Source organism: Moschus berezovskii, chromosome X (assembly GCF_049115385.1).
Source record: "Moschus berezovskii isolate FMDL1 chromosome X, NW_MosBer_1.0, whole genome shotgun sequence".
NCBI lineage: Eukaryota > Metazoa > Chordata > Mammalia > Artiodactyla > Moschidae > Moschus > Moschus berezovskii.
Window position 1 is genome coordinate 110,319,942 of NC_142488.1, and position 13,043 is coordinate 110,332,984.

General features: G+C 42.9%; 1 protein-coding gene across 1 annotated transcript in view; it reads left to right on the forward strand.

Annotated features, from left to right (window-relative positions):
* SLC25A43 (solute carrier family 25 member 43) overlaps window positions 1–3,007 on the forward strand; it is a 42,932-nt gene extending 39,925 nt beyond the window's left edge. The window contains exons 4-5 of the mRNA XM_055393333.2: window positions 451–585; window positions 1,411–3,007. Of these exons, the coding sequence (XP_055249308.1) occupies window positions 451–585; window positions 1,411–1,611 (336 nt within the window). The 3' untranslated portion in view covers window positions 1,612–3,007. The remainder of the gene's footprint in view (window positions 1–450; window positions 586–1,410) is intronic.
* The last annotated feature ends 10,036 nt before the right edge of the window (window positions 3,008–13,043 follow it).

Below are 13,043 nucleotides of genomic sequence, written 5' to 3' on the forward strand. Positions count from 1 at the left end.
AATCTTTATAGCTAATAAAGAAGACAAATGAAAAAAAAAAAAAAGATTAAAAGCCCGAGAGGTGTCTACCATGTCCAGAGGGTATAGATTGAGAGGCAGTGGTAAGTGTGAAGTGGAGTCTGTCCAGAATAGCTGCTTTCTTCCAAGAACAATAGCCCCAAACATGTAAATAGGGTGTCATGGCTTTCCTGCACACTAATACTCATTGAGAAGCAGTGGTAAGTGTGACGTGGAGTCTGTCCAGATTAGCTGCTTTCTTCTAAGAACAATAGCCCCAAACATGTAAATAGGGTGTCATGGCACACTAATACTCATTCTAAGACCACAGAAAAGATAGAGTCCTGTGGCAGCCATTCTTCATCATCATCTTGGCCAGGACCTTGGTTGCTTGACAAAACCATTATTTCCCGGTGACTAAATCACCTCATCCCATCTTTTCTTTCCTACCAGGCTCAAAGCCCCTACCTTCCCCATGGTGGAGGGGTGGATATCCATTTCTCAGGAGCAATGGACTGCTTCCGGCAGATAGTGAAAGCCCAAGGGGTCCTGGGGCTCTGGAATGGATTGGCAGCCAACCTACTGAAGGTGAGAGGAGTGGTCAGTCTTCTGCTTGTCCACCTCTGCCACTGCCACCCTGTTCTACACCTTTGCCACTCCCTCTGCAGTTTGCCTGGAAACATCTCCTCTAGCACAGAGCCTGTGAATGCAGGCTGGCTGTCGGCCCTGAACAGTGGGGACCCTGGCAGTGTTGGGGCGTCTAATATCCCATCCCAGAGGAGCTAAGCATTTAGTGCCAAGGTTCCCAACAGGGAGGTTCATAGACTCCTAAAAGGACTGTAACCCCCTATCTTAAAATTGTATGAAAAAATGTGTCCATATGGGCGTATGTGCGTCTCTCTGGGGAAAGGATCCATAACTTTTATCATTTTCCAAAAGAACTCCATGACTTTAAAAAAAAAGGTTAAGAATTGTGGACTAACCTTGCACTAGTTGGCACAGAAATGATTCCAATCAAGACAAGATTATGTTAGCAATTGCCCAGCTGTCCAGTGGTTAGGACTGAGCATTTTCACTGCTGAGTTCAATCCTTGGTCAGGGAACTAAGATCCCACAAATCATGCATGGCATGGCCAAAAGAAGGCAAGTGTATGTTGACAGGCTGTGTTAGATTGTCTACATGCATATCAACCCACACCCAGGCTTCTCCAGGGCAGCTCTTCAATGGCTCTGCCACTCCTCTCCCCATCCCTCACTGGGCCAGCTTGCATTTTTCCATCTTCCCTGATTCCAAAAAGAATGACCATGTTGTATTGTCCACAGCCTTTATCTCAGTTTACCCTGATCCAAGTTGATTGCAGATGCATTGATGTTTTAAGATTTTCACATGATTTTCATTTTCTTTCTCTACAGATAGTTCCATATTTTGGAGTTATGTTTGGCACCTTTGAGTTCTGCAAGAGAATCTGTCTTTACCAAAATGGTTACATCATGTCTCCTCTGAGCTATAAATTGACCCCAGGGGTGGATCAGAGTTTGAAGCCCCAGGAGTTACGGGAATTAAATAAGTTCTTCAAAACTGGACAACTAAAGTCTAAAAAACCAACTCTTTAAAACTGAATGGAACTAGAGGTGCACTGATTGAAGGCGTGTTGCAATCAGAGAGGAATGTAGCCTCAGAATTGTGCACGCATGGAGTAACGAGAGGGTGCTCCTGCCTGCTGCTCTTGGAAATGAGAAGATTCGGCCACACCTGAGCTCCAGAGTGATGGCCCTGTGAACACCTGCACCACCGTGATTTTATAACAAAACCTAGCAGTAATGAAATGTACAGTTTACACTCTGGATATAAATAGGCAATGTCAGTCAGTCAGTTCAGTCACTCAGTCATGTCCAACTCTTTGTGACTCCATGGACTGCAGCACGCCAGGCTTTCCTGTTCATCACCAACTCCCACAGCTTGCTCAAACTCATGGCCATCAAGTCAGGATGCCATCCAGCCATCTCATCCTCTGTCGTCTCCTTCTCCCCTCGCTTTCAATCTTTCCCAGCATCAGGGTCTTTCCCAATGAGTCAGTTTTTCGCATCAGGTGGCCAAAGTATTGGAGCTTCAGCTTCAACATCAGTCCTTCCAATGAATATTCAGAATTCATTTTCTTTAGGATTGACTGGTCTGATCTCCTTGCAGTCCAAGGGACTCTCAAGAGTCTTCTCCAACACCACAGTTCAAAAGCATCAAATAGGCAGTGTACACAATACCAAAGAAAGGGCCTGGCCATGACCCCTCAGAGCAACGTGCTGTTGAAGTGACAGGGCAGACAGCATGCTGGAGCTCCGCCACAGGCTCACAGCTTACACTAACCCACAGCAGCCTAGTTTCACCCAGATTCACTTGAGACTTCTCGATCCAGTCATTGTAGAACTCACAATCCTGGCTGACTTCGGAGTGCACACACCGTGATGTAAATTACGCCTTACCAGAAACTAAATGAAAACATTTAACATGTAAAAGTTACCACCGTCATAATAGATCCAGCCTTCTTTATTTAAATTTGAAGCCTTCTTGTGTTTCTAGAGGGTAGCTTATAGTATGATTGCTTCGTTATGCCCCAGAATTCCTTCTTTCAGTTAGTCATGTATAGTTCAAATGGCCTGAATTCTCTGCCTTTTTAACTTGCTTTGCAAGCCTACCCAGAAAATAAATTATTTAGTCAACTTATTCTCACAGCATGTCCCAGTTACCTAGAGAGGATCAAATAGAACATTTGACACACACACAGACCCACAATATAACTAAAAAAGCACTTTGGGCTAATCATGTCTACTAGATTTTTTTTAAATCAAATTTTGGGTTTATTCCACCTTGGGGATTCTATGTCGTTTATGTAATTGTACCTTTTGAATAGCCTATCTATGCATTAAAAAGCAATATCTAATATTAAGTTGTTAATTTATATACACACAGAAAGAGACTTTCAGTATGTTGGAAGTATTTTCCCTATTAAATTTATTTTTCAAAGAAAAATTATGTGTTGGTCATTTATTGCTACATATATACTGGCCAAAATCTTTAAACTCTCAGAAACTTGTCCTATTGAAATATATCAAAATAACTCATTTTTCCAGCCACTGGGCAGACTGTGTTTTATGGAAAAGAGAAGTTAATACACACAAGAAAATCTCATCTGTAGCACAATCAGTTCAGTTCAGTCACTCAGTTGTGTCTGACTCAGTCGATTGCAACCCCATGGGTTGCAGCACGCCAGGCCTCCTTGTCCATCACCAACTCCCAGAGCTTGCTCAAACTCATGTCCATCAAGTCAGTGATGCCATCCAACTGTCTCATCCTCTGTCATCCCTTTCTCCTGCCTTCAATCTTTCCCAGCATCAGGGTCTTTTCCAAGAAATCAGTTCTTCACATCAGGTGAGTTTAGAGGTGACAGGTAAGTTTAACAGATTTTAACCCAGAGTGAATAGTTCATGTTAGTTACTCTTGATTTTCCTTGAGGTGAACAACTTTTTAAAAAATTCTGAAAGCTGTAAAAAATATATATTTTTAAAACTCTAGTACTGTTCCTAAAACAAATTTCCAACTTCTTGTATTTTCCCAGATGTATGAAGGAAGTGTTCTGCTTTTCTGCTTTATGGTTTGCAGTGGGCACCACCAAACTGGGCTAAGTACTTTAGGAGGATTATAAAGATATGTGATGCAATATTGAGCCAGGAGTAACCTCTAGTCTTCAGGAACAAAACATACCTACACATATGAAATGACTATAATTACAAAGCAAATACAAGCAAGGGCATGATAATATAGCAGCAACCGTTAACAAGATTACCAAGGCGCTCCATAATTGATTCACTTAGTGAATCAGTGGTTTAAAGTATAGTCGAAAAAAAGCAGTCTTTTTTTATATGGTAGTGGTTTAGTCACTAAGTTGTGTCTGACTCTTTGCAACCCCATGGACTGTAGCCTTCCAGGCTCCTCTGTCCATGGGATTTCCCAGGCAAGAATACTGGAGTGGGTTGCCATTTCTTTCTCCAGGGGATCTTCCTGACCCAGGGATCTAACCCAAGTCTCCTGCAATAGTTATTATTTATTTGGCTGCTCCAGGTCTTAGTTGTGGTAGGTGGGATCTTTGATCTTTGTTGCAGCATGTGGCACTTTAGTTGTTGCACACAAAAGCTTAGTTGCAGCATGTGGGATCTAGTTTCCTGACCAAGGATCAAACCTGAGCCTCCTGCATTGGGAGCTCAGAGTCTTAGCCACTAGACCACCAGGGAAGTCCTGGGAAGGAATGAGTCTTACATTACATTTTGAAGAAAATGAAAGGATAATGGTTGGTGAAGAATAGGTTGAGGGGAGAATATGTTGCAGGCTGAAGGTAGTGTATGTGGTATCACAGAGATGGAAGGAAGCAAAAGGTATCTGCAAGAGTGCGAAGACTGGCTTCGTGCATTCGTTCAATGACAGCTTGCACTCTGGGCATCAAGGTACACCAGGCAGCTAAGGTCCTTGCCCACGCTTAGTGAGGGGGCAGTCAAAAAACTAATCAACAAGTGAGGTATAGATTGTAATGTTATGAGGGGGATAAACAGGGTGCTTTATTAGAGAATTACATGGGAGGTAAGGGAAGTATTTTTAATCAAGGAGCCAGAGAAAGCCACTATGAGAGGTGATATTTGAAATGAGACCTGAAAAATAAAAATGAATCAACCACATAAGGAACTAGGGAGAAGAGCATTCTTGGCAGAGAGAACTGAAGGTGCAACAGTGGTACTGGTAGCGGGAAAGGCTGGGTGAATGACAAAGAAGCGAGCACAGCCAGTGTGGTGAGTGAGAACGGATGAGATGTGGTTGGACAGAGGGCCAGGTCATATGTGGCCACTTGGGCCGTAGTAAAAAGTTTAATTCTAAAATAAACGAGTAAAATGAGTTTAACTCTAAGTACAGCAGGGAGTCATTGAAGGCTTTTATGCAGAGATGCTATATAATCTGATTTTCATTTTTGAAATATTCCTCTGGTTGCTATGTGGATAATAGATAGGAAGGAAGCAAGGCTGTGAGAAGGAAAACCAGTTAAGAGGCTACTACAAAGTCCAAGGAAGAAATGATGACTTATGGGGAATTCCCTAGAAGTCCAGTAGTTAAGAATTGGTGCTTTCACTGCCATGGGCCCAAGTTCAATCCCTGGTCCAGGAACTAAGATCCTGCAAGCAACACAGCCAAAAAACAAAAATAAAATAAAAAAATTTAAGTGATGGCTTGGACTAGAAGGGTGGCAATAAGGATGAGAGGAGTAAATAGGTTCAAGATAGATTTTGCAGTTTGGGATCAGCAGGATGTGCTGAGCAAGGATGGCACCTGGGTTTTTCACTTTTGACTTATTAAAAAGGTAGATAATGTTGCCATTTGCTAAGGTGGGGAAGACTGGTGGGGGCCCAAGTTTTGCTGGAGAAGGAATTAAAAGTTCTGTTTTGGACATGTTAAATTTGAAATGCCCATTAGACATCCAAATAGGGAAGTCAAGTAGGCAGTTGGCTGGACCATGGGCTGTTCATGTAATTGTCCAAACCAGTTGTGGTAGACAGAATAATGAACCCCACACCAAGGGTGTCCACACCCTAATACCTAAGAACCTGTAAATATTTACCTTACACAGCAAAAGGGACTTACATAATTAAGGATAAGGATGTTCAGATGGAAAAATTATCATAGTTTATCGGGGCTTTCCAGGTGGCGCTCGTGGTAAAAAAAACCCACATGATCCCCTGGAGAAGGAGATGGCAACCCACTCCAGTATTCTTGCCTGGAAAATCCCATGGACAGAGGAGCCTGGTGGGCTACAGTCCATGGGGTCACAAAAAGTCAAACATGACTGAAGCGATTTAGCATCCGGGTAGGCCCAGATAAAGTGGAAGAGGAAGGTGGAAGAGAGACCTGAGGTTGCAAAATGAGGCAGAAGAAATGGGACACAAGAAGGACTTGGCTGACTTTGAATACAAAGATGCCCAAGAGCCAGGAAATGGGGATTTCAGTCCTACAACCACAAGGAATTGAATTCAGTCAACAACCTGAATGAGCCAGGAAATGGACTTTCCCCCAGAGCCTTCAGAAAGCATTGCAATCTTGCCAGACACCTTGATTTAAGTCAAGTAAGACCTGTGTGAGACTTCTGACCTCTATGACTGTTAAGATAATAAATTTGTGTTGCTTAAGCCATTGACTTTGCAGTAATTTGTTACAGCAGCAATAGAAAACTAATATACCAGAACATTATTGATAATTATGTCAGGATACAAAGCATACCTGGGCTGTCCTGGCCAAACAGGACAAGTCTGGAGCTCAGGAGGGAGTGGTGGCTGGAAGTAGAAATTTGGGTGTGGTCAGCAGATAGATGGCATGTAAAGCCAAGAGACTGAATGAGACAACCAAGGGAGTAGATGGGAAGAAACTCCTGGGCGAGGTGTGTGTGCTAAGTCACTCTAGTTGTGTCCCACTTTGTGCGACCCCATGGACTATAGCCCACCAGGCTGCTCTATCCACAGGATTCTCCAGGCAAGAATACTGGAGTGGGTTGCCATGCCCTCCTCCAGGGGATCTTCCTGACCCAGGGACAGAACCCACAACTCTTAAGTCTCCTGCATTGGCAGGCAAGTTATTTACCACTAGCGCCACCTGGGAAGCCCTGGGGGAGAGGGAAGCAACAAGAAATGACATTGAGGAGATGTTAGCTAAGGAAAGGCCTCGAGATGTGGAGGAGCTGGAACTCTTGTACTCTGCTATTGGTACAATTATTTTGAAAACAGTCTGGAAATTCCTCAACTGGTTTAACATGGAGTTAACCATATGACCTAGCAATTCCACTCCAAGGTATCTACCCCAGAGAAATGAAAACATATGTCCATACAAAAACTTGTACAGGAATGTTTATAGCAGTATCATTCATAATAGGCAAAAAGTGGAAATGACCCAAATGTCTATCAACTGATGAATGACTAAACAAAATGCTATATAGCCATACAATGGAGCTACTTAGCAGTATAAAGGAGCTGCCTACTGACACACACACATGGGTGAATCTCAGGGTGTGTGTGTGTATATATATATATATAGTGAGAGAAGCCAGATGCCCCCATCCCCAAAAGAATGGTAACATACTATATGGTTCCATTCATATGAAATTCTAGAAAATGCAAACTGATCTATAGTGATAGAAAGATTAGTGGTTGCTTGGGGAGGGATTCTAATGGGGCTCTAGAAAAACTGTGGTGATGGATAGGTTCACCATCTTACCTGTAGTGATAATTTCATAGGTGTTTATGTATGTTAAAAGTTTTAATATGTAAGTTTCATTGTATATAATTATACCTCAATAAGACTGATATTTTGTTTTATCTGAAGTAGTTATCCAGGGCTGGAATATATCACTTTCTAAATCTGCTCAAACGGGCCAAAAACAAAGCCCTTGGGTGAGGTGGAGGGGCTTCAAATGCTAAGCTGTGGAGTTCAGGATTGATCCACTAAGCAAAAGCGAGTCACTGGTTTCTTGAGCAACATAGGTGGTGTGATGAAAACTGGATGTGAACAAGATTGTTTGAGAAGCTGAAATAGAAATGAGAGATTAAAGACAGGAAGACTGGCCAGCAAATGAGGAGAACTGTTTTCTCCTCCACAATCACACTGGTTTGGTGGTTTGGTTTTTTGTTGTTTGTTTGTTTTGGCCTCAGGATTGCAGGATATTGGTTCCCCGACCAGGGACTGAAACTGGGGCCTTGGCAGTCAGACTTCCGAGTCCTAACCACAGGACTGCCAGGGAATTCCCAAGTAGCTCATGTTTTAGAAAGTCGTTTCTTATTCAGTTGAAGCCTACCTTCATGATACTTCTACCAGCTGCTATTGATTCTACACAGGATGTCTAATTCTCTTCCATCTGACAGTTCTTCAATTAGGAAGAGAGTCCTGATGGCCCTCCTTCACCCAAAGCCCTTTCCCAGTTAAATCTCTCTTATGCATTCAGCCATTTCTCATATGACATGATTTGAAGGCACTTCACTTTCCTGTCTTTTTTAAACATGTCCCAATTTGTTAATGTCCTCTTAAAATGGCATCCAGAAGTAAGCACAAAGCTCTATGGGCCAACAGCAGAGGCCCAAATAGGACTGAAAGTCCCCTGATCTGTTCATGACTATCATCTCGACCCATCTCAAGACTCATTAGCATTTTTTGGCCTTGCCAACTTAGTCAACTAAGACCCTCGGTTCTTTTTCACACATGTTCTAGCTCCTTATCCTTAAATGTCCTGCACTAAACAGAACATTAGAAACCTTTATTGTGGTCCTTCCCATTTTATAAGCCTTGGTTTATTCTGGACTTTAGCCCTTCTGACTCAGTTCCAAGAGATCTGTGATACTCTTTGGTCTTTGTCAGAAGTCTAGCCTTCATTCTGTCATCTATATATGTACTTTAAAAATTTGAGCTCATCAGAGAAGAATCTGGAAGGACAGCTTAATTTACTAGATATCTCTCCTTTTTTAATTTCTCATTCAATTTTTGCAAATTGTATGGATCTGAATTTTATCTTTGGAATCTTTCACCCTCCTGAGCTATCTTTCTATTTGGAGTTTGAACAAGATATCATATTTATCTTTTCTTTGATCCTTTTGACTTTTAAAACACACACACACACACACTCTCACACTCACACACACACATACAGGTTAGTTAACCTATCTGACTAAGCCCAGCATTCCTTTGTTTAACAGATCCAGACCAGTCAGTCTTGGTCTGTTTCCCTAAGATTCTTGTCACTTTCACTTTACAATGAGATCTTCCTTACTTATTATCAGGAGTAAGCCTAGTTTAGCAATTTGCCTCATTGCTTCTTCAGTTTTCTGAGAACTATAATTATCAGCAACAGAGTCAAGTATTTATCAATGTGTTGCTATCAGAATAATGAAACTTGTAACAGACACTCAGATGGTTTTTGTCTCTGATCAACATTTCTCAAAAAAAAAAAAAAAATTTCTCCCCAAGATGATGACTTCATGAAGTACTATTCATGGTTTTTATCTATATGGGCAGTCTCTTGTATGCTTTCACAATCACTTTCATTTCTCCCTTTCATTTTCATGGAATGCTTTTCACCCTCCTACCAATGAATTACTGGCTATACTTTCTTGATATATTACTACCCTGCTATCCTATATGGTATCTCTCTGAACCAGGTTTACCCTTCTTTCTACTCATGCCAGTCAGAAGTCCCATTCTACCAAGTTTGAACAGTACCTATAAATTTGTCTTTTCTTGCTTGTATTAACAGTTTACATTCACTTTATTACTCATACGGTGGGCGTGTGCGTGCCTAGATAACTGAGGCATTAAGTATCATTTCTGACCTCCTTCCTTGTTTTTTCTGAGAGAGTAGGCACTGCCTTAGCTCTGTTTTCTCTCCTTAATTGTATGTTATTCTACACAACTTCCAGAAACATAGTAGTTACTAAGAGCTCCCACTATGTCTCAATGAAGGCATTTCTTTTTAATGAATTGACTAGTCTATATCATTATCAACATCATCATCATTATCACTGACATTAGTCCCTGTTTGACTGGACTCTTGCTCCTGGTTTCTTTTCTTTTTCCTCTTTTTTTTTCTTTTGACTTTTTGATTTTTTTAACTTTCAGAAATAAAAATGTTTCCCACAAAAAAAAACAGTATAAAGAATTTCCATGTATCCTGCACTCAGCTTCTTCAAATGGTAACATCTTACATAACCGTTGTAACTAAAAATAGTATTGGTAGAATATTATTAACTAATCTACAGATTATGTATCTAAATCTCACCAATAGTACCACCATGTCCTTTTTCTGGTCCAGGATCCAATCCAGGATCACACATTGTATTAACCTGTCTTTCTCCTTGGTCTCCTTTAATCTGTGACAGTTCCTTAGTCTTTCTTTTTCTTTCATGACCTTGACACTTTTGAGAACATCCAACTCCTTGAAGTATACCTTGTCATAGGCAACCAGGAGAGCTCCAGCTCACAGTGGATTCAGCAAAATACCACGTCATGGCATGAAGTCACTCTTAAATGTATTTCACCTTCAGTAAAACTACACTTAAGCACCCAAAGACTGCTGCTGCTAAGTCACTTCAGTCGTGTCCGACTCTGTGCGACCCCATAGACGGCAGCCCACCAGGCTCCCCCATCCCTGGGATTCTCCAGGCAAGAACACTGGAGTGGGTTGCCATTTCCTTCTCCAATGCATGAAAGTGAAAAGTGAAAGTGAAGTCGTTCAGTCGTGTCCGACTCTTAGCGACCCCATGGACTGCAGCCTACCAGACTCTTCTGCCCATGGGATTTTCCAGGCAAGAGTACTGGAGTGGGGTGCCATTGCCTTCTCCGACCCAAAGACTGAGAAGGGGCAAATTTTACATAATTATTTGATCATCTTTTTGTAGAAAGCGAAATGTAACAGAACAGTAAATGTGGAGATCCTTGAAACAGTAAAAGAGCTTTGGAGTAGAATATGGCAGGCACATCATGCTCAATGGAAATAGCAGATGTGGCCAAGGAAAGGTTAAAAAAAAAGGGTACATAAGTGATAGTGAGCTGGGTCAGAGTAATTAATATTTGAATAAAAATGCATTCATCAGAATGTCAAGAGTTCAGACTAGAAAGGTTTTGAATTGTACAGTGAAATGCATTCTAAAACCACTTCTCTCTAAACAAAATGCTGTCAATGTTTTGTTTTCACTGTTCATTCTCTCACCACTAGAGGTAGAGGATTGGCTATCACTTTCAGAGAACACACTCTATCGTTGAAACTGTACAGCAAGTTCATTTCTGTATCCAGCTGCATTTCTATTATAATCAACTAATGAGAACCAAGTGGCCTCTCCAGAACACTGGTCAAAGATAGCCCCCAGGATCAACAAAGCTGGAGTGAAAATTGCTCTTCTCTGAACACGCACTGTGTGTGCTCATCACTTTGAATTGCTCAGGTTCATGGAAAGACTAATGAATTGCAAAGTATACTTAGAGGAAGAACCTGGCATGCTCGAAGGAATCTTAGAGTTGGGTCCTTTAACAGGCAGGTCTGGAGAAGGCTGAAGAGGGCAAGAAATTGAGTGGTATGCCATCTATGTTTTCCATGTGCTGGGTATCTGGGGCTCAGCTACAGTGGGTGTTTTCAACAGTTATTTCTGTAAACATGGCTATGATGACTTAGACATAGGATTTGTGAGGACACCTTCAGCTTCTGTTCTGAATCTGAGGAAGGGCATTCAAGCTAACAAGTAGGCTTTGGACATGTGTGGCAAATGTTTTCCCAGTGCAGAGATTAAGGGACTGACTCAACAAGCCCTTGTCTCTTGACAATAATTGGTGTCAATCTAGTTCTGTTGACTCCTCTGAACTTTTCTGGAGATTAGCAATCCACTCAATGCAAGAGCACTTTACCTGGGCCCAGAGACCCAAATACCAACCTAGTTCACACAACCTCTTAACCTTAACGATATAACCTCTATGCTTTGGCTTCTGGCTCAAATAATTTCCCAACCCTCCAGCCCAGTCCTTTTGGACACTCCTCTGCCAATTCCCTGCAAGATCTTTGTTAAACTACATTTGCAAACCAGGGTCTGGGGAACACGGACAGTGTCCCAGCTCTGCTGCTCCTCCAATTTCCTTTGGCTTCACCAGTGGTCCCATCACTTCATGGCAAATAGATGGGGAAACAGTGGCTGACTTTATTTTTCTGGGCTCCAAAATCACTGCAGATGGTGATTGCAGCCATGAAAATAAAAGATGCTTACTCCTTGGAAGGAAAGTTATGACCAACCTAGACAGCATATTAAAAAGCAGAGACATTACTTTGCCAACCAAGGTCCGTCTAGTCAAGGCTTTTCCCGTGGTCATGTATAGATGTGAGAATTGGACAATAAAGAAAGCTGAGTGCAGAAGAATTGATGCTTTTGAACTGTGGTGTTGGAGAAGACTCTTGAGAGTCCCTTGGACTGGGAGGAGATCCAACCACTCCATTCTAAAGGAGATCAATCCTGGGTGTTCATTGGAAGGACTGATGCTGAAGCTGAAACTGCAATACTTTGGCCACCTGATGCGAAGAGCTGACTCATTGGAAAAGACCCTGATGCTGGGAAAGATTGAGGGCAGGAAGAGAAGGGGATGACAGAGGATGAGATGGTTGGATGGCATCACTGACTCAATGAACATAGGTTTGGGTGGACTCCGGGAGTTGGTGATGGACAGGGAGGCCTGGCAGGCTGCGGTTCATGGGGTCGCAGAGTCGGACACGACTGAGCGACTGAACTGAACTGAACACCGGTGAAGTTCCAGGCCAGGGCCAGACGTAGGGTAAGAAGAATGAGGCACTTGCCCGGGCGCCAAATGTTAGCAGACACCAAACAACTCAGGAATCAAAATGAATGATTCTTTTTAATGCACCATTTTAAAAATCCAAAGGAATGCAAAAATCCTTGATGAACAACATTTCAAATTTCTGAATAAAGACAGGCTCCCTTCTTGCACTGGCAGGGCCCTGCTTCACTTGCCTCACTCTCACCCCAGCCCTGGGGCTCCAAGTAAACTTGATTTACAAAAGCAGGCGACTGACCAGCGTGCCACAGTTTATCTATATGAATTTTTTAAATATTGCATTCAATATTATTTCTCTTGACAACCAAATTTGGGTAACGGGGGGGTGGATGTTGTTTGTTGGTTCTTTGGTGTCCCCTTAAATACCGCGCCTCACCCTGGTCCAGACACACCGTGACCTCTCCCCCTCCCTGCCCCGGGGCCTCCCCCGGGGTCCAGCGTCCCGGCCAGGTACTCTGGGGCCGCCGCCTCCTCGGGCCGGGTCAGGTGCTGCGGGCGGGCCCGGGCGGCTCGGAGGGCGTTCCCTGCCGGACTGCACGGCTCCTCCCTCCACGCGCTCAGCCACTCAGCGGCCTCGCCGGCCGCGCGCCGGGGCTCAGCGCCCGCCCCCGACGCCGGACGCCGGCTCTGCGTATATAAATCAGCCATT